This window comes from Apiotrichum porosum, assembly GCF_003942205.1.
Source record: "Apiotrichum porosum strain DSM 27194 chromosome Unknown scaffold_13, whole genome shotgun sequence".
Classification (NCBI taxonomy): domain Eukaryota; kingdom Fungi; phylum Basidiomycota; class Tremellomycetes; order Trichosporonales; family Trichosporonaceae; genus Apiotrichum; species Apiotrichum porosum.
Window position 1 is genome coordinate 581,932 of NW_021167120.1, and position 25,673 is coordinate 607,604.

A 25,673-nucleotide genomic window follows, 5' to 3' on the forward strand; every position below is an offset into this window, starting at 1 on the left:
CCCACCCTCTTTACCCCCTAACACACTCAACCCCACAATGGCTGCCGTACGTACTCTCTCTCTCTCTTTCCTGCGCTCCCCGCCACCGCTCTGGACCCCGACGTCACCCTTTGCGTTGCCGCTCCACACGTTTAAACACACTTTTGTGCAGACCACTGACTTGTACAGGCTGCCCCTCCCAGGGACTTCCTCTCCGGCCACCCCGGCCACCTGTACGTCCTCTCCAAGGTGCCAGGCATGCTCTATGCCTGCTGCATTGCATCCACCCAGTCTGCACCGTGCTAACCACCGCCTTCTTCGCCGCTGCCTTGTTCAACTCGCGCTCCCGTCTGTCCCACCTGTCTGCGCCTACGACTTTGATACGTTGACCCACACGACCTGTCCTGTGACACATCTCCTGCTTCGCTTTTGCTCGACACATGTGCAGCGACGAGGCTCAGACCGCTGCTCTCGCCCAGTTCCGCGAGGAGCTGACCGCCGCCGGTCTGATCCCCGCCGACCTCGCCGCCGCCAAGGAGACTGTCGGCTACGACCGTTTCGACGACACCACCCTCCTCCGCTTCCTCCGTGCCCGCAAGTTTGACCTCCCCAAGGCCACGCTCATGTGGGAGGCCAACGAGAAGTGGCGCAAGGAGTTTGGCACCGATGAGATTGCCAAGTGAGTCCCGTCCTGACACCGCTCTGTGCGCCGAGAAGGATAAGAAGAGAGCGTGATCGTACGGTGTGACAGGCGCGAGTGGAGAACATGCCTTCTGTCGGGCCATGTACACCACGATGCGTTCTCGGGAGCCCGCTGTTCTCGGCCCACGCGTCGCTGTCCAGACGTGAGAGTTGCCGGTCATGAGCGCACGTGCATGGCTTCCTTGTACACCTCGCGCAGACGCGGTGGACATACCCCAGCTCGTATGTGCTATCGTGTACTGCGATCACAGCTGGGGACAGTTTGTCGCTCGTGCTTGCCCATTTTTTTCGCGTCACTCGTTACTCGCGTGCCCAGACGTGGCTGGCATTGCCGACGACACACACTCCCTCACTACCTGGGGGCATATTGTTGACGCCACAGGAACGGCTTCGACTACGCTGAGGCTGCTGGTGTCGACAAGTACTACCCCCAGTTCTACCACAAGATCGACCGTGAGGGCCGCCCCGTCTACATTGAGCAGCTCGGCAAGCTCGACATTACCGCCCTCTACAAGCTCACCACCCAGGAGCGCCAGCTCAAGCACCTCGTCGACGGTTACGAGAAGTTCCTCTCGCAGCGTCTCCCCGCTTGCTCCGAGCAGACCGGCACCCTCGTCGAGACCTCGTGCACCATCCTTGACCTGTACAACGCCGGTATCTCGACCTTCTACAAGGGTGGGTTTCCTTACTGGCTGACACAGTGCTAACCCAACACCAGTCAAGGACTATGTCTCGGCCGCGTCCACCATTGGCCAGAACTACTACCCCGAGACCATGGGCCACATGTTCATCATCAACGCTCCTTACCTCTTCGCCACCGTCTGGTCGCTCATCAAGCCCTGGCTCGACGAGGCTACCCAGAAGAAGATCCACATCCTCGGCAAAAACTACAAGGAGGAGCTCACCAAGTACATCCCCGCCGAGAACCTGCCCAAGAACCTCGGCGGCACCTGTCAGTGCGTCGGCGGCTGCTCCCTCTCCAACGCCGGCCCCTGGCACGTCGTCGCCCAGGCTCCCGAGGGCGACGCAACCCCCACCACTGCCTAAGCCAGTGTAGGGTTGTGTGGGGAATGGCGGGCGCATGGCGTTCTTACCTTACCTCTCCTCTTCCTTCTTTTTCTTCTTCTCTTTTCACTCTCTGCCTCTTCGAGATCTTAGCACACCGTACAGCATGCGACCGCCGTGTAATGCGTGGAAAACACCACACTCGAGCGACCGACGAGGGACATGTCGAAGAATACAGACAGGCGGACAATCAAATGCGAGGGCCGGGCGGGATGGCGGGATGGTGGGATGGAGGGACAGTGTGCGGGGATCAGGCAAGACAAGACACACCAAGCGGCGCTTGAGACCTTTGTTTATTCACGTATAGAGATGAGATTGTGTGTTTGGTATCTGTGCACAGAGAGAGAGAGAGGGAGAGAGAAAGGTCGGTATCGCGATAAACAGGGATCGCGGTCCTGGCCTGTGGACGTAGACTTGCGGCACGCGCAGCATGTGTACTGTACTGTACTGTGTGGTGAGGTTCGAGTCGGTACAATGCTCGACGCCCGGACCCACACTGCTCGATCTGGTATCGGAGGGCGGCGGCGCCACCCCCGCGTCCTGGGTCAAACCCATGCCCCCCCCCCCCCCCCCCCCCCAATGGCCCATGACGCCTCGCGTGGCAGGGTACGGTTGACCGGTTGACCGGTGACCGTCTGCCTCGCGGCTGGGGACATGTCGACCTCGACTCCGACCCTCCCGGCGATGCAGCTCTGTAGCTCTGCAGATGGCGTGCAGTAACTCTCAAGCCCGTCCTCGGGGTGAGGCCGTGCCCGGCGGACCACGTCCGTGGATCAGTGGATCAGTGGAGACTGCGTACCGCTGTACCATGTATGCTCTGCACCGCGGGCGTGTACAATCAAAGTTCATGACGGACAGGGGGGCGGCCAATGCCGGACTATAGACAAAAGTACAGCACGACAAGATAAAGTGTGGGGGTGGGGTGGGCGCGTGGACATTGTATGGTGACGGATGGGGCGGGGCGTTGGGGAGGGGACTTCTAATGGTGTTGTTTTTTCTGGGATTTTTCGGGTCGCCGTCTCTCTCTCTCTCGCTCTCTCTCTCTCGTTGGCAGTGCGTCGTCCTCGTGGCGTGTCGCTTCCTCCTCGTGCGCTCTCTCTCTCCCCTCTATACCCTTCTACGCTCCTCTACGATCCTCTCCTCTCCTCGTTGGTATCGCCGCGTCGGGTATGTGTTCGCAGGGTATCTGGTGTGTGTGTGTGTGAGGGAGTGTTGGCGTGGTGGTGGTGGTGGTGGTGGTGGTGGTGTGGCTCGTATGTACTGGCCGTACTGGACGGGTCTAGGGCGTCCAGTCGCCATCATCGTCGCGGCTCTTCTTCCGGCCGTACGGCTCGGCACGGGACGAGGGCCGGCGGTGGCGGTTGGGTCCCGAGCCGATGTTGGGCGAGGGGAGGAGACCGCGACCAGAGCCAGAACCAGAGCCAGAGCCGTGCGAATTCCAGAGCGCGCCGACGGGCTGGACAGCGCCAAAGATGGGGACGACGCTGGGCTTCCTGTTGTTGCCGGCCTTGGACGGGGCGGCGTTCTTGCCCTTGGTGACCTGGCCAGGCTCGCGGACGGCCAGCTCGGCGAGCGTAAAGCACGCACGGTGGTCGTTCGACTTGGGCGGACGCTGGCGGTGGTGCGTGCGCTGGTAGATACCACACTTATTGCAGAGCTGGAGAGCGGGGGTTAGCATCGTCGCCCAGTGGCGAGCCTAAACCACACTTACAATGTGCTTGTCATCCATGGACCGGCGCCAGGTGTTGCCACCGGGCTGATCGGTGCGGCAGTCGGCACAGATGCGAATGTCCTGTGGTATCCAGTCAGCTTTTTTTGGGTTTCCGGAAGAACGCCACGAAGAAGCCACACAGCCACACAGCGCTCTCGGCGACGCAGGCTTCGCGCCGGGGGGGGGGGGCACTACGCTTCGGCAGCGCCGTGGCGCGGATGATCGCGTGTGGGTGTGTGGCACCATGATAGCCAAACTCACATAGTCGGTGGGCGGGGGGTCTGCGTGGTCGATAAACCGCCACTTGCCAACACAAGCACCGGCGACGGCGTAGAAGGGCTCGTTTTCGTCCTCGGGAACAACAAACGTGGTGTTCATGCCCATGGACGACGGGACAGGCTTGGCACGGGGCTTGGCTGCGACGGGGGCCTTGGGGACGTATTGCCGGGGCTCGTGATGGGCGTACGACGGGGCATGCTGCATGACATGGCGACCCTCATCGGGAATGCCACCGGCCACAGACATGGGGCTGGTGTAGTGTCCCAGCATCGGCTGGTCCTCTTCGTCCGAATACTCGTCCCAGCGAGCGACGCCGCTGTGGTAGTCGATCGAGCCGGGCAGGTTGACGGGCGAGCTCCACGGCGACGGGTCATTGTTGACACTGTCGTCTGGCGTCATGAGCTGAGCGTTGATCCGCTCATATGCCTGGCAGTTGATGAGGCGGGGCGCGATCGTGTTCTGGAGCTTGGAGGTAATGTTGTTGTTTGTGTAGAGGAGCAGCGCAGGAGAAGGGAAAGCGTCGAGGTGGCGGGGTGGCGGCGGGGTACTCAAGTACGAGGCCACGGTGGAGGCCTGGCCGGGGTTGAGGGGCGGGAGAACGAGGTCGAGCTGGTCGGGGTGAGGACCACGGTAGGCCAAGCCCGGGTTAAGACTGCTACCCATGTCGCCCATGTTGCTGTAAGCGGCAGTGAATGCGCTGGGGTTGAAGGCCAGGCCGGTGTTGCTGGAGGAAGCCCCCTCAGCCTCTGCGAGGCCATCCGGCAACAAGTTAGTGTATGCGCGGGGCGAGGTGCGGAAAAGCGGCTTGTACTTGTTAGGAGGACTGTCGAGTCAGTGCCACATATCACAATTCTCGCGCGTTACAAATAAACTTACGTGTGCAGCAAGTCGCCAGCAACGATGTCGTTCTTGCTGCTAATAAAGTGTCAGTATTGACCGTCAGTTGGGAGTTCGCCACTCACAGGAAGGGGATGTTGAGACCAAGGCCAACACAGCCGGGGGTGGAGGGGGGGATGACGGTCGGGGTGGCAGGGATGACGGCGATGGCAGTCTCGTCCTGGAGCTGGGGGTCGAGCAACTGGTCGAAGCAGAGCTGAAGACCACCGCCGGCCTTGGACTCTTCGAGGCTGCGAACCACCGAGCTGACAAAAGCCTCGCGGATGGGGAGCTCGTTGTGGTTACCGTCCGGCGGGGTCGGGAGGGGGTTCGAGTCGGTTGTCATGGGCGATGCGCAGTTGGAGGTGATGATAAGATCCATGGCGAGTGTACTAACAGTTGTCAGTTCATGTGAAGATGGAATGGGGCGAAGCGATGTGGCGATGTGGTGGGTGCAACCCAAGAAAGAAGAAGGAGGACCCTCTTATGAACCCCCACTCCAGACCCCCCCCTTCCCCCGTCGGGCTTCCTCCCATTTGGGGTGAACCCGACATGGTGAGCGAGGAGGGCAGTCACGCGCAGCGGAGAAGGTATATGGTGATGAACCAAAAGGAAGCACACATTAACGTTGCCCCTCCTGCGCGAACACACGCGGCCAAGACTAGTCCGACAACTCTTCAGCCCGACGACACGCACGGACACTGCTGATGTTCATCTATCCGTCTCCGGCTCGGTGGCCGCCGCCATGGCGTCCAGTGGCCGCACCCAGTGGCCCAGTGGCGGCCAAGGCGGCAGCCATGCGGCGCCCGGCATAGTGCCTTGTTTGCTGCCGGAGATGGGCCCCAGAACGCCTCTGGCAGGCAATGTGAGGGTGGGGGGGACAATGGCAACCCACGCTGCACGCTGGACGGTGTGGGTCTGCGAGCAGGTACGGGGAGGGAGGTCATAGCGGTGGAGGGAGGGGAGATAGTCCCCGCATATGCAAGTGCGAGTGCGCCGGGTGGGAGACGGGTCTGGCACGGATCTGGTAGCAAACAACTCACTGTAAAGCGGGTGGCAATCTGGGTGAAGGGAGCGAGTGCGAGTGCGAGTGCGATACGAGGGCAGGGGTGCAGCGAGCGACTAGTACAGGCTGGGGGGTTGCAGATGGGCAGCCGTCTGATGGGATGGAAAAAGGACTCCTGTCACGTTGTGTGTGGACGTTCGGCGGCTTTGATCGACGAGTGGTGGGTTGTGTGTGTTTATCGGAATCAGAGTAGTGTTGCGGCCGTCGAGAGGGCGCAAGGAAGAGGGGGGTGGTGATGACGAGAAAGCAGCTTTGGAGTGTGCTGTGATGGTGGATGGAGGATGTGTGTTGTGTGGTTTGTTGGTTGCAGGATGTGAAGTATTGTATACTCTGGGCGAGGGGGGGGGGGGGCGGCCAGTCGGTGCTGAAAGTGATCAGCTCTTGAAGGCAGATTGTGGATTGTGGATTGTGTGTGTGTGCGTGGTAGTCACAATAGGGGAAGCGTACACGGAGTGTCTCGACCCACTTTGCACAACCCCTGCCAGCTGTGCCAGGAGGGTTTGAGCATGGACCTGGTACGCTATTGTCGCCTTGGATCTCGGAGGTTGGATGCACCACACGGGGGAGACACAGGAGAGGACGACACACACTTGGAGAGAGAGCCCCCCGCCATCAGTCAGATCAGTGATTAGAGAGAGGACCCGCCGCCACACAATGACACACAGACACACACACACACACACACACACACACACACACACACACGCCCCGCACCCCTGGATTGGACTCCTCCCTGGGTCATGTCTCCCCCCCCCCCCCCCCTCACTCGGCACAGTCAGTGCGCGGCCATCAATCAACGCCAAAACACCCACCGACACGCCCTCAGATCCGCTCAGACTCATAGATTCCCAAGCTCTCTCTCCTCTCTCGTGGGTGAAGGGAGGGCCTGAGGGGGCTGGGGGGCTGGGGCCCGCACATGCCAGGCGTTTAGGTTCGCGGCCAGAAGGGGCTCGGCGCTGCTCACTCTGCGCTGGGCCGCGGGAGGAGTAAGACACGGAGAAGAGGGGAGGAGGGGGGTGATGGACGCAGACCAGAACAGAAGCACGGCCACCCAGTATCAGAGGCAAGGTGCAAGGGGATGTGGGTGGGCCTCGTGCATCGTGACAGCAGTGTTTCCCATGCACAAACCAGTGTAGAGGTGGGGCAGCCAAGGCGGAGCAATGGCGCGCACCTGCACTCTCTCGTCCACCTCCTAGCCCTTAGCTCGGTGCACGGTCCCCCGACCTCGATCTCTAACCCACATTCCGAGGAACGGAGCGTGCTGCCTGCCCCAGTCGGCCCAGTCGCCGGCGGGCTACAAGAGAGAGAGAGAGCGACAGAGTGGCGGGCAGCTCGGCGGCTAGCTAGCGTCAAGAAGTGATGGGTGATTGCTCTGATCGGGAGCAACCGGGTGTCGCGAGTTGGTGTAAGAGGATGAGATAGAGATGAAGGAACAGATGGGGCAGAGGCATCACAGATCACGGATCAAAAGGACGACGGGAGAGGTTGGGGCATTCATGCTTAAAGTGGCCGAGGCAGGGGATCTGCGGCAGTATCAATCCTTACGTAATTAAACGTGTTATTACGTAATGACATGTTTTGTAAGTGTCTTTGTTGACATTCTGCGCTGTTTGGGGGTTCCAACCTTGACATGACATTCCTTCCTCGGCCCCTCGTCTTCCAGGTCTATTACCCACAGCGTATTGCGTAGTGATCATCACACTGCCATCACTGCCATCACTGGGGCGTTGGTGTCCAGAATACATTCCTGTCCCCATGCGATGTCTCCTCAACACCCCACAGCAGGCCAGCAGCAAGCCAGCCATGTGCGGATCAACGGTCTGGCATGAACCGCGAGTGTATGTAGATTGTTGTTAACGCCTGGTTATCCGTCAGTGCCGGGCCCCCTGCCGCTATGCGCATCTTACGCACCTGCTGTTGGTGCTCGCTCCTACTCCGTATTTGCCCGGGTCGTCGTGACTGACTTTGCCCTCATCTGCTACGCTCACCAGTCGATAACAAGACCATACCGCATAGCTCCCAATAGTGTTCAGAGACCAAGGCGAGGCGGTTCAATGCTGTGCCATCTGAGACGCTATCATCCTAACTGCCAACACCAACCTGCACGTCCCTTCATCGCCTCGTCTTCGCAAGACCTTCAATCAGTGGGATCAATGGGGCGATCAGCATATCAGCACCGGAACAGCATAACATAATCGACGGCCTATCGAAGCCGAGACCACCGTCCCGGCGGCCCGCGGTGATGGCCAACCATTGGAAGGCGGAGCGCTACAATGGCTCCTGGCACTATCTAGATGGACCCACAACACCGTGGGCGTGATCGACGGCCAACGACACTTTGCGGTCAAAGCCCAGTCATCCAGTGAGATACGGACGAAGTATTAAGTATTGAGAGCGGTATGTGTGGGGCACGCCAGACACATGAGCGACAAAGCTCAAGGTCAACTCACACGCCCTAGCCACTCCTAGCCACTGCAAACAACTCATGACGTCATGTGGCAGAAAACCCGACACCTAAACTCCGATCGTCTACTTCGGTGTTTGCGGGATTAGCGGCGTTTTGAGAGTCGGCCGCTGGGAGCCACAGTCCCTGGCGGTGGGTGTGCTGTGGCCTGGGCGCCGGACGGCGAGTCTGTCTGTGACCTAGTCGAGGCCGTCGTTGCAGCCTTCCCAACCCTCAACAAAAATCTCGTGCGTGCTGCCGACGACGACGACGACACCGAAAAGGCCCATTGCTGACGCAGCGTTCTCCATCGAATATCTCAACATCTCGCGTTTCCCCCGTTCTCCCTGCCTTCTTGTCTCCCCTCCAACGCTCGCAAACTCCCTCTCCCTCGAAACATCGAAATTCTCCACATTTAGGCCAAGATGAAGGACATCTCCTCGGTCGAGACCCTCGTTATCCCCGCCGACGTTACCGTCGCCATCAAGGCCCGCAAGGTCACCGTCACCGGTCCCCGCGGTACCCTCCAGAAGAACGTTGGCCACGTTCAGATGGACATCCAGATCGTGAGTCTGGCAAAACCGGCGCCAGACTGGAAGGAAAAAGGATTTTGGCATGGCACGCGCGGAAGCGTCTGGGAACAGAGACAGTGCACGGCAAGGGAGAGTCCGCGCAGAAGAGAGGAGGACCGGCTGTCGATGAGCAGAGAGAGAGAGAGAGAGTGCGGCGAGGAAGGGCCACCGAATATGGCACGCACAGGACCTGGAAAGTCTCGCCTGGAAACTTTCCAACGTTCATGCGTGTCTCACTCTGTTCCCGATCAACGCACGGCTCTCTCTCTCTGTTGTCCCTGGCTTTCTCTGCTCTCCCAAGAGCACGCCCAGACGAAGCCGCAGTAGTGCCATGCCGCCTGCCATCCAGTCGTGGTGTCCACCGCCAAAATCGAAATCGGGCAGAATGCTAACAATTCTCCAGGTCAAGACCGCCAAGGACAACAAGATCGTCTTCACCATCTGGCACGGTGGCCGCAAGCACGTTGCTTGCCTCCGCACCATCAAGTCGGCTGTCGAGAACATGATCACCGGTGTCACCCGCGGCTTCCTCTACAAGATGAAGCTCGTCTACGCGCATTTCCCCATCAACGCCATCCCCTCGGACAACGGCGAGTCGCTCCAGATCCGCAACTTCCTTGGCGAGAAGATCGTCCGCGAGTGCCCCATGCTTGAGGGCACCAAGGTCTCGCTCTCCGAGATCAAGGACGAGCTCATCCTCCAGGGCAACGACATTGAGAAGGTCTCGCAGTCGGCCGCCTCGATCACCGACAAGTGCCGCGTGAAGAACAAGGATATCCGCAAGTTCCTTGACGGTGTCTACATCTCGGAGCGCACCAACGTTGTCCAGGAGGAGTAGATTGATGGCGCATTGTGGCCTCGGGGATAGTGGCGCATGTACCAACTTCATTTGCACGGGACTTTTGAGAGGTGCATCATCATGTGGTGCAGCGGACGAAGAGGAATGTACTGACGACGGGTCGTGGGCGGAGGAAGAGGAAGAGGAAAGGAGAGCGCGGATACCGGGAGACAAGGAGCGCTGGCGTGTCTGCTAGGAGACCGAGTCGCCATTATCGAGAGCAGAGAGAACGACTGGGTAGCCCATAGTCGTTGCCAGTCACCGTCATGATGGGTCAGAGATCGGAGACACACTGTCAAAATTGCCCAGGCGCCAATCTGCCTCCGCGTACTACTGGATGGCCCTGCCACAGTCCCAATCGTGATATTTGTTGGACCTTGCTACGTGTCTGACCGCTGCGCCAGGCCCTGGGCAAGCACACGTACTGCAGATGCAGAAGCAGATGCAGAAGGTAGAGTCCCGCGACTCTCTCGTCAGCACCACCTGGGGCTCCCTTTGGTACACTCGTGCATGTGTCAGCAAAAATGGTTCCGTGCGGGTATCACTCGTGGGAGATTCCAGCGCATTCCTCCTGCTCGCACCGTTTGTTGCTTAAATTTCAGATCAAAGGACGTTGCAATTGTCGTTCTTCCCACCTGTTCTTGTATTATCACCACCAAAACGTACGGCAACAGTAAGTACCGCTCCCCAGACTCCACCCCACACCCGCCTCCACCCATCCCATCTCCCCCTTCTATGATGCTCAATGTAATTTGCGTTTGAAAGGCTTCGGCCGTGAAACCAAAACCTGCCTTTTCGTCTGAGATTCCAACCAACCCCATCCTTTTCATGATCCAAGCGCGCGTACACCGAGCTCTATAGCTAACAGTGACCCGCAGTGTCGTCAAATCCCGAACTTTTCCCGTCCCTTGGCGATGTTGCGGACCGCACCGACGCGTCCAACGGCGTTGAGGGCGAGGAGCTCACGGACATGCAGACCGTCGAGTCGCTGTGTATGCGCTGTCACGACCAGGGCACGACCCGCCTTCTCCTCACCACCATCCCTTACTTTAAGGAGATTATTGTCTCGTCATTCTACTGCGAGCACTGTGGCTTCCGCGACACTGAGATCCAGTCGGCTGGCGAGATCCAGCCCAAGGGCTGCACCTTTACCGTCCACATGCTCTCGCGCGAGGACCTCGGCCGCCAGCTCGTGAAGTCGAACTGGGCGACCGTCACCATCCCCGAGTTCCAGCTCACCATCCCTCCTGGCCGTGGCCAGCTGACGACTGTCGAGGGCCTCATCCGCGACACGGTCCGTGACCTCGCCATTGAGCAGCCCGTTCGCCGCATTGTCGACCCCGAGACTGCTGCCAAGATTGACGCGCTCCTCAAGCCCCTCCGCGACATTCTCGACATTGACGAGAGCGACGAGGATGGAGCTGCCGGCCGCGACGGCGACACCGAGGTCATGGTCGAGCAGGACCGCGACACCGGACGCCCCTTTGTCCCCTTCTCCATCCAGGTCGACGACCCTTCAGGCAACTCGTACCTCGCCTTCAAGGAGTCGCCTGCCGACCCCCAGTGGAACCTCCGCGCGTACAACCGTACCAACGAGCAGAACGTCAAGCTCGGCCTTGTCGCCGAGGGTGCCGAGACCACCGAGGCGGAGAAGCTCGAGTCGGCCGCCGCTGCCACCGACGCCATGCACCGCGCTCGCGCCGTCAAGCCCGAGGACGGCTCGACTGTCCCCGAGGAGGTCTTCTCGTTCCCCTCTACCTGCATGTCGTGCGGTCACGAGCAGGAGACTCTTATGAAGCCCATCAACATTCCTTACTTCAAGGACGTCATCATCATGTCGACCAACTGTTACGCATGTGGTTACCGTGACGTCGAGGTCAAGTCGGGCGGCAAGATCTCCGAGAAGGGCAAGCGCATCACCCTCAAGGTCGAGGCCGGTGACGAGGACGCTCTCTCGCGTGACATGCTCAAGTCGGACACTTGCGGTCTTGAGATTCCCGAGATTGACCTCGCCCTCCAGCCGGGCACCCTGGGCGGTCGCTTCACCACCCTCGAGGGTATCCTCAACGAGATTTACGACGAGCTCTCCACCAAGGTCTTCCGCACTGGTGACTCGGCCACTGCCGGTGTCGGCCAGATTGGCCGCGAGGACCCCGAGGCCCGCGGCTTCGCCGACTTCCTCCAGGGCCTCAAGGACGTCATGGCCGTCAAGCGTGACTTCACCTTGATCCTCGACGACCCCGTCGCCAACTCGTACCTCCAGAACCTCAACGCTCCCGAGCCCGACCCGGACATGGAGATTGACGAGTACGAGCGCACCAAGGAGCAGAACGACGACCTCGGTATCTCGGACATGGTCCTCGAGGGCTACAACGAGGAGGCCGAGGGTGCCCCCACCGCCCTGGAGGCGAAGACCGAGTAGACACATTGCGCTACCGAGTAGACCATCACTTGCTACCGAGTAGAGACACACACCTTGCTGCTATATAGACGCACAGGCAGTAAAGTATAATGTAGAGTCGCACCAACATGTGTAGATGTTGTACCAATGCATCTTGAAACCAGCACCACCCAAAAGTTACGTTGCAGTGAGCCGGTGCAGAGAAGAGAGTCCAGTTACGGGAGGCGGGGAGGCGAACTGGGAAAGATATCTCCATTGGTTGTTGCTTCCCCTGCTTACCCATCTTGTTCCACCGCTTCCTCTGGCACGCAAACCCGCCTCCGTCACCTGCCAACCCGCGACTTGTGTCAGGGCACAGCAGCTGAGAATGTGGGAACGTTGAATAGAGCCCCATTGTCTCCCCGCAGCCCATCGCCATCTCCGATGCGAGCGGCAGAGCCCATACACTGCACCCTGCAGTGATCGCCACGAACGGCAATCTACATGTTATCAGTAGTAGATGGTTCTCTCTCCTAGTCCATTTTGGAGGTCGTGTGGCCGGGCATGTTTAAAAAGTCAAGACACATGGGTGGTGAGAAAGAACCGCCGAAGGAAAGAGAAGAAAAAGAAGAAGAAAAAGCATCAGCACCGGCACCGAACAACCAATTTAAATCACCATGTTTTTGGGACTGCGCTGCTCACAAGTCTAGATATACCGCACTCAGTCTTAAAATACTCGGACAGCCTCGGGGATCTGTACACGGCACTGCGTCCCTGTAACAGGTCCCAATCCAGAAGGTGTGACCGTGAGCTTGGAAGGTATCGACCGCCGACACCCTTCGAGTTGTACCTTGCAGCAACAAAGCCTTGGATAATCGAATGGTCTTTGATGCTCTCCCCAAACCCTCTTCGGTCGGGCACGTATCAGTGCAAGAACAATGCCACCATGTCGCGAGCGCTTGGACTTTGCGGATATCAGAGGCAGGTACATAGAGGTCTACGTCGGCACTGTGCCAAGTGGACGCCTCGCACAACGTTGTGAACATGTGGCGGTGAGACAACAGAGTGACCGATACGTTTTTTGAAAACGAACGGAAATTGCCGTCGACATCACTGGCTTTCCGGTACGCCGGCCAGTCTGACGATAGGCACTACTGTCGCTTCGCAGACGCCGTTCAGAGCCATACCCGCCCGCCATGGCGTTGACCACTGTCTGACTCTGTCCATGTGTCCCAGTGTAGTGTACTGCAGCCGAGGTGCCGCCACTTGCCGGCCAAAGCGACTGCGGTCGCTATATGTTAGCGAACCAGAACCGCGACAAAGGCTATTGCTGCGACTTAAGGTAACACGGCCGTCCGAGGCCAGTCGGGACTGGCTCTGCCTGCTTCACGCAGTCGCGCTTGGCTTGAAGCGTCGCCACCCTGTGCGGGCAACCGAGTTCCCAACCTCCATCCAGTGCACGGGTTTTTTCTTCTGTGTAGTGGCTTTTGATGATAAGGCCGATAAGCCTCGCGCCACCAAATTACTTTGTTGAGCCGCGAACCCATGTGGTCCACGGTGGCAGCCCGTCTGGGCGTCGTCTTCGGTGCTCCACAGTACCACAGTCAGGCTGCCGGTCCCGGTCCAGCCTTTACATCCCAGAATACTTTGGACGGTGCCGACCTGCCATTCGCCCATTGGTCTGATGGCTTATCGCATTAACCCGTCCACAGGGCGGCAAACATGAATCTCCGAGCCTGGCGGACCAATATGGGCCACGAGACCTCGGTCGTCTGGTCGATGAAATGCCGGAGGGCGCTCCGCGCCGCTCCCATACCGGTCTGCTTCCTGCTGGGATCAGACACGAAGAGAGTGAGTTAAGCCGGAACACTCCGATGGGAGAATGGACGCGGGGTTCGGCGCCAGATAGAGAGAGTGTCCCGGGAAAACGCTATCTGGTCTTGAGGCGACAAGGTCATGCCTCAGCAAGAGTGCCTGAGATAGACGGGCCGAAGATAGACGTATAAAGTACATTGACGGTGGTTGCAGTGGAGTTCCTCCATATCACTCCCACTGCACACCCCTCTCCACGCTGCAACTGCAAACATCATGTCGAAGAAGATCGGAAAGATGGCTAGTCGAGACTACTGGGTCCTCCCAAAGGAGGAGTCGTGTATCGCCCCCGAGAATGTCTGGTCTAACAAAGGTAAGTCGCGTGACAGCAAGCAAAGGCCACGGTGCTGACGCTGTCCCAGACATGGACCCCTCGCCTCCAGACTTTCGCGTCTGGACAAACTGGACCTTTGTGTCGTACTGGATTTCTGACCTCATCAACCCGTAAGTCATGGGCACACTCAGTTTTGTCCCAGGAGTCCGGAGCTGACACGCCACAGCGGTTCGTGGGCGACTGTCTCGTCCTTTGTCGCCCTTGGCTTGACCTGGTGGGAATCGTGTCTTGCGGTCTTTGTCGGATCGTGCTTTGTCGCTATCGTCATCACTGCCAACGGTTTCATCGGCGCCACGATCCACACTCCCTTTGCCGTCACCTCGCGTGCCACGTTCGGATACTGGGGCAGCAAGTTTGTGGTCTTGTCTCGCTGCGTTATCGCCTGTTTCTGGCTTTCGATCAACTCGTGGTCTGGCGGCCAGTTTGTTTCGCTCATGATTGAAGCCATCTGGCCCCAGTACAAGGACTTTGCCAACCACGTCCCGGTCTCGCAGGGCGCCACCTCGCAGGACTTCCTCTCGTTCTTCCTCTTCTGGCTGATCCAGTTCCCGTTCATCTTCATCCACCCTTCCAAGCTCAAGTGGGTTTTCAACGTCAAGGCTATCATCGTTCCCATCGTCGCCATCGGCACTGTCATTTGGGCGGTCAAGAAGGCTGGCTCGGGCGCAGCCGAGGCCCTTTCCAACCCGGTCGACCGCGTTGCGCCCGGCACAGCCCGTTTCGTCGCCTTCATGACCTCGGTCACTGCCACGTCGGGTACCTGGGCCACTCTGTCGCTCAACATTGGTGACTTCTCCCGTTACTGCAAGCGTCCCACTAGCGCCTGGACTCAGCTGTGGGCCTTCCCCCTGCTGTTTACTGTCATGTCGATCCTCTCCGCCATTACCGCTGCCTGCTGTCTTTCCGTGTACGGTGACGCGCTTTACCAGCCGTACGACGTCGTCGCAAAGTGGGGTACCTCGCACGTTGGTCGTTTCTGCATGTTTGTCGGTGCCCTCGCCTGGGCTCTCGGCAACGTCACCACCAACATCACCGCCAACTCCATCTCGGCCGCCAACGACATGTGCTCGCTTGCCCCCAAGTACCTCAACATTCGTCGTGGCCAGATGATCGCCATCACCATTGGCGTGTGGGGATTTGCCCCCTGGAAGGTCCTCAACTCGGCTGCCAACTTCCTCACGTTCATGAGCTCCTACTCGATTGTGCTGGCCCCCATTGCGGCTCTCATGGCGTTTGACTTCTTCGTCGTCAAGTCCAGGAAGATGGACATTTACGAGCTGTACAAGCCTCAGGGTATCTACCGCTACATCGGCGGCTGGAACTGGCGCTCGTATGCCGCCCTCTGCTGTGCCATCGCCCCCAACCTTCCCGGCATGGCCGCTGCCATCAACGCCAACCTGGACATTGGCAACATCAAGTACGTCTACATGGTCAGCAACATTGCCGGCGACGCCATTGCCCTGCTTGTGTACTACACCCTCAACAGGTTCTGGCCCGCCCACGAGACTCTCCTCGAGGTGCCGGTGCACGACCTGGTGGACAAGAGCGGTGGCATTGTTCACGAGAGCGGCAGTGAGGCGTATGACTCGGAGGAGAAGAAGGTCGAGGGTGTGCGCGTGGTGGAGACCAGCGAGTTTTAATCAAGGCGGGGTGTAAGGGACCCCGCCGTATTGTAATACGGATCATGCATAGGTCACGACTCTTTTCTACAGACCATGGAAGCACAGGTGAGGATTGACACAGTGTCTGCCAGGTATACTCGGCCACAAGTACATGCGGCATGGGTTTCCGGGTCAGCTTTCCTTCAGTTCTTCCTCTCCACCCATGGGTAAAGATGGTCTTGTGGAGAATCCAGCAATACATACAGATGAATAATACACGGGTACACGGGCAAGGCATGATGGCACAGACATAAAGCAGTCGCGGACACATCACACCGCTTTTGACCGCACTACAAACCCAATTTTCACCAAACATCCATCGTATAGGGGTTAGTATACATGCTTTCCATTGAATTCAACCATTTGAATACAATATCGCTTGGGACAGGGGTTCGAGTCCCCTTGGATGTATCCTTTTTGCCCTGTGGGCATCTCTATTGCATTTGCCGTCGTCTACATCTGCGTCGCGTTGATAGGTGGGCAGATGCAGAGATGCAGAGTAGTTTGGGGGACGGCAATTTGACGATTTTGGTTCCGGGCGAAATCGTCGCATGCCGTCGGCATATTAAATCGGGTGTATTGCATGTATTGGGACCTGATCTGCAAGGTGTTTGGGCGCTTCAGCGGATCAGTGGACCTCGCTCGGCGAGCGTAATGGAGTGGCATGTCGACCCGCCGGGAAGCTCTGCGCCGATGATGCGCACGTGCAAGAAGGACCTGGTAATGGCGCACTCCGCCGTTGACAAACAACCACGCTGTATGAGATGTCCAGCAGTGCAATTCAAACCTGGGACAACGATATGGACCGGAGTGAGAGTCGAGACCAATCGTTGGTGTGTTTCAAACCACCCCACACTCCCAAACCCAGCAAACCCGCCGGAATCTCAGGATGAGGGTTCGCTCCCTATCCAATAGTAGAAATGTCAGCTGCCCACACAGCTTCGGCAGTCTGAACCGCTCCCACACTCTCCCGTGTTTTCCGGGTGAGTAGTGCAACCTTTCAACAAGACAGTACAGCACTCGAAACGGTTTCTCAGACAACGATGTGTGGTATATCACTCGGTCGCTATGTTCTGTCTGCGGTGCTGCTGTCGTCCGTTGCTGTGACCGTGATATCGCCGTGACGATTGTGAGTGAGCGTGGAGCCACAGTCGCCGAGCGATCAAACGGCCGGCGCAGGTACCAACGAGCCAATCTCGATTATGAAGACACAGCAAGGCTTGTTCCACGCCAAGGCATGCCATGCAAGACGATGAACGTCCGCTGATCGGCCACTGATCCAGGCCACTCTGGGCTACCTCACTGCCGGGGATTTTATTATTTGCTGGGTGTCGGCGATGTTTTGGTGGCCAGCTCCACACCAGTAACCGCGGTTTTGACGGTAGACACCTTTCGGGGGAGGCACAGCAGTACAGCAGCCATTCGCACCTACGACAGTGCAGCCGAATTGATGTTCTGGACCTGTGCACCACCTTTCCGATTCTGTTTCACCTTTCGAAGGATCGCAAGCCTCACACCCTCGAGGTACCCGGCGGAGTTACCCGGGTTGGGATGACGACCAGCTGCCTGGCTGGCAACATTCGTTGGTGTTCTCAAACCACCCCTCTCCAGGCCCGTTGGCCGTTGGCCTGTTGCATGCATGCGGATATGCGGTGGTGGGGTTCCAGAGTTCCGGACTGTGCGGCATGTGCTTGGCACCGTTGCAAGTTCCTTACGGGGAAGCGGTGTGCGGCTCGTCAAAAGATGCCGTGGGTAATGCCCGTGATGGCGCTCAAATGCACCGCCCACCACTGCAAAGCGATGAAGCCAAGGGGAGCCTAGCAGTATGGCTTCTTTCCCACCCCGTCACTATCTGCCAAGCATGCATGTACATAAACCGCTGTCTGGTGCGACCACTTCCCATCCAGTCTCCCTCACAAGCATACTCTCACACCCATTGTGCACCCGCGTTTGCACGCCTGCGTTGACTTCTTGAGCACCGACCGCGCCGACCCCTGAGACCCACATAAGCGAAGACACTTCTCGCTCGACATGCCCGTCATTGTCCACATCGGCACCGCCTGCCTGCTGGCAGCTACCATCCTCCTGGTGCTGTGTACAAGTGAGTGTCACTCTTCGTATTCCCAGCTGACCTTCAGTCAGCACGCCCGTGATCCACACTCTCGGCTTCTTGAAAACCACAGTCTCGACCAATGGTCAGGACTTTGTGTCCTGGGTCGGAATGCTCGGTGTTTGCCAGGTCTCGCCCGAAACATCATGCACGTCTCCCAAGATTGGCTTTGCCATTTCCGCTATGATCAACCGCCTGGCATCTGGCACCAACGTCACGGACAAGTATGATGCCTTGACCAAGGCCATGATCATCCACCCCTTGGCAGCTCTGCTCTCCTTTATTGCATTCCTCATCTCGCTGTTCTCCAACCGCTTCGGCTTCGTCTTTGTCAACATCGCCTCGGGAATCGCCGGTCTCTTCACTTTCCTCGTCTTCCTCGTAGACGTTTTGATCTTCAGCTTTATCCGACTGGAGGTCAACAAGGTTTCCGGCGTGTCGGCATCATACGGCCCAGCCTTTGCCTTTGTAGTTGTCGCCTTCTTCTGCCTTGTCGTCGCCCAGTTCTTCTCCTTCTGGCAGTGCTGCTGCGGCCGCTCGCGCCGTGAGCGTCGCATGGATGAGGCCGAGAAGATGGGCTTCCTGGACCACCACCACAAGAAGACCAGCAAGAACGACTACCACAACCCGTACACCCAGATTTCGATCCACACCCACTAAGCCACTCGCCAGTGGTCGTTTGGACGCACTCTCTTTCATGTAGCGTCTGCAACATCGTATACCCCATCCCTGCATAGCACCATAGCCTTGAATGTACCAAATTTGTACCGTGACCACAGCTCGACAGCTCCCTATACAGGGTGAGACGCATGCACCACAAACGCGACTGGTGGACCGCTCACGAAGGGTGGACGGATGCAAATGCCTTGGACTGCCAATCTGTGGCACACTACCACTGGTACAACAGTTCGGGTTACACCAGCCAACAGGTCGCGCCCAATAATACCATGCCCATATTGGTTCTGCTGATTGGCGCAGCCTTGTCTGGGCGAGAACCTTTAGTTACCCGGAGTGCCGATTTAATCGGGTCACGAGAGGAGAGGGGTCGTCATTGCACGCCCGGGGGCGAGATCGTGAATGTGCGTGTGTTGCCACAGGAGCAGGAGTTGGAATGGCCAGGCGCACGGAAATTTGTCTATGTTTGTTCATTGTTCATGCCGTCGCACTCATTCACCAACAGGGCTATAGAGGCGGCATCCTCCGCTCAGCCCAGACTTTGGGCATGTCTGGACACACCGGTACAGGGGTTTCGGACCGGGATTGCAGCACAATGAAGGGAGCGAGCCGATGGCGATCTTCCGGTCCTTCATCCTGGATCCGAACCGACATTTAAGATTCCTGCTAGGCGTCAGTTCTGGACTACCGGTATCGTCATCCCATTCATGTTTACTTACTACTACTGCAGAAACTCCAGCTCGTGTCCCTACTGTCCCTACTTTGGGCAACCAGCAAGGGCAATCGTCCAGGGGCTCGAATGGAACAAACCTTGTCCAGCCAACCGCTCATTGCCGCTGCAGCTAACCTACCAAAACTTGCCACCCCGTGGTGACATGGTCCAGCCTTCTGCAATCGGCTTTGGAAAGAAAACGCCACCGAACCGGAAAGGATTGTGCACCTTGAGGGGGCAGGTACCCGCAGGATCTGAGGATGCGTGTTTGTGGAGGGGCGAGACTTGGGATATTGTAAATATTCTTCAAAATTATTGAAGAATGGAGGTGACTCAACAGTTTGGCACGTAGCCCCCCCCCCCCAATGTATGCGACCTCCGATGTCGACCAAACCCACTGCGCCACTGCCGCCTATCCTGCCATTTCTGCGGATGGGCCCGAGAAAGAGCTCCGCGGTTTAGTCTATGTGAATGCCACTAACACTGTATCCGAACTGTACACCCTGGACTACAGTCCACACGCGGAATATCCTTCTCCATGTGGCCCACATTCCTTCCTACTTTCAGGAGCACTCTGGCCCATGTGGTCTTAATCGAGAGCACAGCTCGATGAGAGGAGAGTATCAGCCCGGAACCCTGTCTGTTGTCAACTTCCAGACCTTATGCATCGCCCCGAACACTGTTAGGTTGTAGTCATCCCCTTAACATTCCCTGGACCATCAATTCAAACAACTCCTGTAGATCCCCGATGGCCGCGGATGTGTGATTCTCCATGCAGTCTCGGCCTGTTGCTTTCTGTGCTCACCTTCTTCCCCTCTGTTACCATGGGCGCCATGCACCAATCGCATGCACCAATCGTGCTAGTAACTGGAGGATTTGCTTACCATCTCCCCCAGTATGTTCAAGCAGGTGGACGGGCCCCTGGGCCCCCTGTGGCCTGTGGGGACAGTGCAAGCGCGGGTGATAAAAGCTGGATGGGTACGTTGACGTTGACAACCCAACCCCCCCCCCCCCCCCCCCCCCCCCCGCAACATTCAAGCCCGCAACTCCTAGTGTACACCCCCGTCGATATGCGTCTTGGTACCTCTTTAACTGCCTTGGTCGCGTTGGCATCCACCTCCGTGGTGCGGTCCTCTGGGTTGTTCGACACCGGCAGCATCAGCAGCTTTGATAAACATGTGGAAAGCCAGCTGGATCTGGCAGCACGTGCCACTGTTACAACCGGCTGCACCTGCTATTCCTTCCTCTACAGGAATTCGGCTATGTACAACAACCAGTACATCGTAGGTACATACAATGCCCTACAAACACTGACACATGTAGCCACTGCTGTTCGGATCTAGTACGACCAACCCCAAAGGCTGGTGCTGGCAGAATGGCGCCATGATAGCCTCGTTCCAGGCCAACGTCCAGGCCGCCATTTCGTCCAAGACCACAACAGCGTACACAAACGGATCGTGGGCCCTGCAAATGTGTGCCTACCAGTGCGGTTCCTCGTGTTCAACCGCTGCATCGTGCGCCAACTACATTGTCTCCCAGTTCACGACCACGATCTGGGGCACCGCTGGGGCCATCACAGCTTGTACCTACCCCTCGGCCAATTTTGTTCCAACCGACTGTTCCTGCGGCTTCACCTGCAACGCTGGATACACCAAGTGCGGAACCTCGTACTGCATCAACCCCGCCACGCAGACATGTTCATCTGGTGTTCCCAAACCTCTCAGGAAGCGTGATCTCCCCTTTGGCGGCCGGTGTTCGCATGGCATGACCGAATGCCCCACTCGCAACGGTGGATGGGAGTGCCTCGACACCTCGCGCGACCTCGAGGCATGTGGCGGTTGCCCGTATACCAGTGAAGGAGTCGACTGCAGCTCGATTCCAGGCGCCGATTCAGTGACGTGTGTTGAGGGCAAGTGCAAGGTCCGCTCGTGTGATCGCAGGCACTACCTCAACGGTACCGAATGCATCCTGAGGTTGAACGAGCAGCACCTTTTTGGTCGCCGGACAACGGTCCGTCGGTAGTCGCCAACATCGGCGTCTTGCGACTTGAACTCGGACACTAGACACTGTAGTATAATTAGCCATAGACACGCATCATCATGGACATCGTTTGCACCCCCAGCAATCAGCATCGACTCATGCATGCTCTCGGTATTTGGGCTGCGGAGCGGCTTTCGGCCTCTTTGCGTTGTTTGTCAGCGACTACGGTACAGGCCTGAGCGGGGGCTGTTTCTAACTACACTTGCCCACCATCGGCCGCTTTACTCCGCTACAAGCCGCTACAAACCGTTACAAACCGCTACAAACCCTCCTTTGTTCACGTGAATACAAGCCATTTACATCATTGCGGCCGCAAGACGGCGATGGACCGACGGCAAGTGCTCTGCATCGAGGGCAAAGGTCGGCATTGGAAGTGATCTACGCCTTGAACCAGCACTAACTCGGCCTTCACGACGCGTATTCTGAATACCCGACTACTCGTTACGAACTGCTCCACTCGAAGGAGTTGCGAGCAACAAAGAGTCTGAGTCAGCTCAGCCCGCCTGTTTCCGCTACATGACTCAAGACCTCGACAGTCTCCGACCTCCCCTCCACTACAACTGATCCATGCATTCGGCAGCGACAACTCATCTTCATCAGCACCCACCACCTTAGCAGCCTCGCCAAGCCCACTCATGGCGGACGTATCCGACCCAGGGCCAGGGGCCCACAAACACCCTCACCCTTACCACCACCACCACCACCACCATCATGATTCCATGAGCCCAACGCGCTCACGAACCTCGTTAGAGTCCGCACGCACTGGCATTGGCATCTCGGCGGAGCCGGATCCACCAGAGCCCGGCGATCTCGAGCGGCCGTTTACTGGCGTGCCCCTGGATGTTGGCCCGCCCCCAGACGGCGGCCGGGAGGCCTGGCTTTGCGTTGCGGGCACATTCCTACAGCTCTTCACTGTGTTTGGCCTCAGTGAGTGAGCAGCTCTGGGACCACATTCTGACTGGCAGTAACGAGCGCTGGTGTCTTGATCACATACTACAGCGAACATCAGCTCAAGCAGTATTCAAGATCGCAGATCGCGTTAGTCACCGTTGCGGCTGTGAACTGACGTCTTGCAGATGGATTTCGTCCATTCAGCCATTCATCGTGTTCGGATTTGCGCTATGGACTGGACGATACTTTGACATTCACGGCGCCCGTCGCCTGACCATTGCTGGTACCGTCATCGCGTTTGCTGCTGTCGTCGGCATTGCATGTGAGTTGAGATCGCACCGGCTTCCCCTCTGACCCTTGCAGTCTCCCAACAGTACTACGGCTTCTTCCTGTCTCACGCGGCATTTGCCTTCTCCGGCACTCTCATCTACGCACCAGCGACGGCCGTGGCTGGTCACTGGTTCCTCAGGCGCCGGAGCACCGCCGTGGGCATCATTGTTGGCGGATCGGGCCTAGGGGGCGTCATCTACCCCATCATGATCACCCAACTGGTTAAGAGACTATGTAAGCCACGCGCAGCTGGTGATGGGTGGCTGACGTCAAAGCCTTCCGGGACACCATGCTCATTGTTGCATGCTTCAACCTTGCACTCATGTTCCCGGCTTGCTTCTGGGTCAAGGCCCGCTTGCCCCCTCGTCATCCACCTCCGCTCAAGACTCTGAAGCGCCCATTGACTGAAGTCCGCTTCGTCTTCCTGGTCATTGGCACTGGCCTGTATGGATGTAACATCCTCACACCATACTTCAACGCTCAGGCCCTTGCCGTGTCCAACGACTGCTCACCGTCGATCACCAACTACGCCGTGGCCATCCTCCAGGCGGGTAGTTTCGTCGGGCGAGTGGTTGCTGGGATCATGGCCGACCGGTTCGGCGTATGGAACGTATTCGGGTGCATCCCGTTCCTCACGTCCATTACGATGTTCGCATTCTGGACGCCACCGAATGTGGGTGACGCACCAACCTTACTGGGCCTGCTCTTCTACGGAATCTTCTCCGGCGGATGGTTCACGGTCGCGGCTTCAGCCACGGCTGTCATTTCGCCCGTCACTGAGATCGGCATGCGCATTGGTATGATGTGGTCCAGCGTCGCTCTTCCTGGCTTAATTGGCCCAGTTATCAGTGGTGGTGAGTACCACATTTGCCTGTCATGCTTCATACTGACTTTCAGAACTCATCACGGTCGGAAATGCCAAGTTCACCTACGCTGGTATCTTTTGCGGGTTCACCTTCTTGCTCTCTGGTATCCTCACCATTGCGCCTCCATTGAAGAACTGGGTGCTGGAGCGTTGCGGTGTACGGCCTAAAGTCGAAGAGGAGTTGGACCCAGAGGCAACGCTGCCAACTGAGGGCCAGGTGGAAGCAAAGCACACGGACGTTAATATGGACGAGGTCAATCAGAAGCTCTAGCTATTCAACCTGTATGCATTATGTTCATTTTCATGTTTATCAGTGTGTGCTTTGAGAGAAGGGAATGTGCGGAAGTCTCTGGAGGATAAGACGTGAACGCCTAGAAAGCACCGAGGTGCTGTTGCGGTGATCGCCGGTCACAGCTGATTCACCACAGTCACTACACAACATGCAAAGAACACGACACAAGGAGCGTTCCTGCGGTGGAGGATGGTGGAGGGTGTGGAGGTATCTTTGTCATGCTTACTCAGTGTTCATGCACAAGCAATCAAGTGCTGTTGTCATGGAGAAGACAAAACGAAATGTTGGACGGAGTCGCCGTCGGATCCGCTAATCCGGAGACGCCGCTCGGGTTGTTGTTAGTCAGACGTCATTGCACACCCACTATTTAAAGTCACCGTTCGCAGCTTCTGGCTGCCCACCCATCTCCCCAGTTCCGCAGACTCGGCAACAACAACAACAACAACAACAACAACAACAACAACACCAACAGCAGCAATCATGAAGGTCCTTATCCTCGGTGCAAGTGGTGAGTTCTTTCTTACCTGGACATGAGCTGACAGAACCAGGTTTCATCGGTCGCGCAGCGGCCGACGCGTTCGTCCGTGCTGGACACATTGTCTGGGGCCAGACCCGCAGCCACGACTCTGCCAACGAGTTTGGTCTCCATGAGATCCTACCAGTCGTTTGTGACCCTCACACTGCTGAGGGTCAGAAAGTCTGGGGTGCGGTGGCCAAGGACGTCGACGTCCGTAAGTACAGCTGAGCTGAACCCGCATTGCCATCCACTGATCAACTCTCCAGTGCTCGACTGCCTTGCCTCTGGCGGCGCTGAGAAGGCCCTTGCCATCTTCCACACCTTCCTCTCGGCCATCTCTGGACGCCCTGAGGGCTCTCCCTTGCCTACCTACCTCTACACCAGTGGACACTACGTCATGGCTCGCGGTTACGGCGGACTGGAAGCATGGTCGGACGAGCGTCAGCCTGCCAACGCCCCTGTTAACAAGGGCACCATTTGGCGCTCGCAGATTGAAGTACCAGTCATGAAGAGTAAGTGGAGCGTAGCTGGACGTATCCTGGAACTCACTCCCCAGGTGACAAGGTCAACGGCGTAGTCATCCGCCCTACCTGCCTTTACGGCAAGGCAGGCTCGTACTTCGCCGCATACCACTTTGACGCCGCGTACGCTGCCGCGCAGCGCGGTGACAAGGAGTTTGAAAGCATCAGCTCGGACAGCGGCAAGATCTCGACCATTCACACCGATGACCTCGCCGATTTGTTTGTGCGCATTGCAGAGCTTGGTAGCGTATGCCGCGGCCAGGCCATTGTCGCATCCAACCCCAGCACCGACAACCTGAGGGATATCCTCGACGGCGTGGTGCGCGTGGCTGGACTCAAGGGATGGAAGCGCAAGGACACTGCGGACGGTGAGTTACCCATCTAGGCACAGGGTTGTGCGTGTCTTGCAGTGCTGACGCTGTGCAGCTTATGAGGTCGCCTGGATCAGCCCGCTCCTGAACAAGTCGTCTCTTGCCCACGCTCTTACTGGCTGGACGCCCAGGAAGATGTCGCTGTCGGACGGAATCGATGTGTACTGGGTGAGCAGTTGTGAAACACCCGACTGTGCCCGCTAACAAGCAGCACTCGTATGTCTCTACCAAGACTACTCGCAAGTCGAAGCTTTAGCGCAAGGATACCTGCCAATCACGCCCTATATCGTATCGACCCCCTGTTATTGATCTCTAGCCAATGTATCCCCTCCAGTCTACAGCAATACGTCCCTCGACAGATTCCCAGGGTAAATTGCAGTTATCCGTGTCTACGACCTACCGTGGTATCAGTCCCAGAAATGTTGCGACACCGTGACTGTGCACCGATACTGAATGCCTCTAGCTGATGCGCAAGCAGCTCAACACCACAGAACATTCTACAAGCGCTGACATCCACACAATACTGAACCTACAGACCGTATTTGATTTCCTTCCCCTTTCAACTCCTCAA

General features: G+C 57.8%; 8 protein-coding genes and 1 non-coding gene across 9 annotated transcripts; 8 read left to right on the plus strand and 1 right to left on the minus strand.

Annotated features, from left to right (window-relative positions):
* Positions 1–37: 37 nt before the first annotated feature.
* Positions 38–1,728, plus strand: SEC14 (S14 cytosolic factor; the record flags this gene model as incomplete). The annotated part of the gene is made up of 6 exons (XM_028618370.1): positions 38–46; positions 169–212; positions 271–363; positions 428–658; positions 1,064–1,356; positions 1,400–1,728. The coding sequence occupies 6 exons, from the start codon at positions 38–40 to the stop codon at positions 1,726–1,728; spliced, it is 999 nt and encodes a 332-aa protein (XP_028473326.1).
* Positions 1,729–3,025: 1,297 nt separating this feature from the next.
* EHS24_002639 (uncharacterized protein) lies at positions 3,026–4,994 on the minus strand (the record flags this gene model as incomplete). Its single annotated transcript, XM_028618371.1, has 5 exons — positions 3,026–3,403; positions 3,458–3,538; positions 3,719–4,559; positions 4,613–4,651; positions 4,699–4,994. The coding sequence occupies 5 exons, from the start codon at positions 4,992–4,994 to the stop codon at positions 3,026–3,028; spliced, it is 1,635 nt and encodes a 544-aa protein (XP_028473327.1).
* A 3,552-nt stretch (positions 4,995–8,546) lies between these two features.
* On the plus strand, positions 8,547–11,953 carry ZPR1 (nucleolar zinc-finger protein; the record flags this gene model as incomplete). The annotated part of the gene is made up of 4 exons (XM_028618372.1): positions 8,547–8,687; positions 9,097–9,527; positions 10,134–10,204; positions 10,410–11,953. The coding sequence occupies 4 exons, from the start codon at positions 8,547–8,549 to the stop codon at positions 11,951–11,953; spliced, it is 2,187 nt and encodes a 728-aa protein (XP_028473328.1).
* Positions 11,954–13,999: 2,046 nt separating this feature from the next.
* Positions 14,000–15,757, plus strand: EHS24_002641 (uncharacterized protein; the record flags this gene model as incomplete). The annotated part of the gene is made up of 3 exons (XM_028618373.1): positions 14,000–14,096; positions 14,146–14,227; positions 14,284–15,757. 3 exons carry the CDS (start codon positions 14,000–14,002, stop codon positions 15,755–15,757), a joined length of 1,653 nt encoding a protein of 550 aa, XP_028473329.1.
* Positions 15,758–16,090: 333 nt separating this feature from the next.
* Positions 16,091–16,189, plus strand: EHS24_002642. Its single transcript has one exon. It is a non-coding gene; the product is annotated as a tRNA-Gly (tRNA).
* Positions 16,190–17,809: 1,620 nt separating this feature from the next.
* Positions 17,810–18,548, plus strand: EHS24_002643 (uncharacterized protein; the record flags this gene model as incomplete). Its single annotated transcript, XM_028618374.1, has 2 exons — positions 17,810–17,879; positions 17,917–18,548. The coding sequence occupies 2 exons, from the start codon at positions 17,810–17,812 to the stop codon at positions 18,546–18,548; spliced, it is 702 nt and encodes a 233-aa protein (XP_028473330.1).
* A 1,989-nt stretch (positions 18,549–20,537) lies between these two features.
* On the plus strand, positions 20,538–21,297 carry EHS24_002644 (uncharacterized protein; the record flags this gene model as incomplete). Its single annotated transcript, XM_028618375.1, has 2 exons — positions 20,538–20,558; positions 20,599–21,297. The coding sequence occupies 2 exons, from the start codon at positions 20,538–20,540 to the stop codon at positions 21,295–21,297; spliced, it is 720 nt and encodes a 239-aa protein (XP_028473331.1).
* Positions 21,298–22,034: 737 nt separating this feature from the next.
* On the plus strand, positions 22,035–23,672 carry EHS24_002645 (uncharacterized protein; the record flags this gene model as incomplete). The annotated part of the gene is made up of 6 exons (XM_028618376.1): positions 22,035–22,242; positions 22,281–22,353; positions 22,392–22,528; positions 22,570–22,770; positions 22,812–23,390; positions 23,434–23,672. The coding sequence occupies 6 exons, from the start codon at positions 22,035–22,037 to the stop codon at positions 23,670–23,672; spliced, it is 1,437 nt and encodes a 478-aa protein (XP_028473332.1).
* Positions 23,673–24,173: 501 nt separating this feature from the next.
* On the plus strand, positions 24,174–25,358 carry EHS24_002646 (uncharacterized protein; the record flags this gene model as incomplete). The annotated part of the gene is made up of 6 exons (XM_028618377.1): positions 24,174–24,201; positions 24,242–24,424; positions 24,477–24,722; positions 24,767–25,099; positions 25,158–25,270; positions 25,314–25,358. 6 exons carry the CDS (start codon positions 24,174–24,176, stop codon positions 25,356–25,358), a joined length of 948 nt encoding a protein of 315 aa, XP_028473333.1.
* Positions 25,359–25,673: the final 315 nt, after the last annotated feature.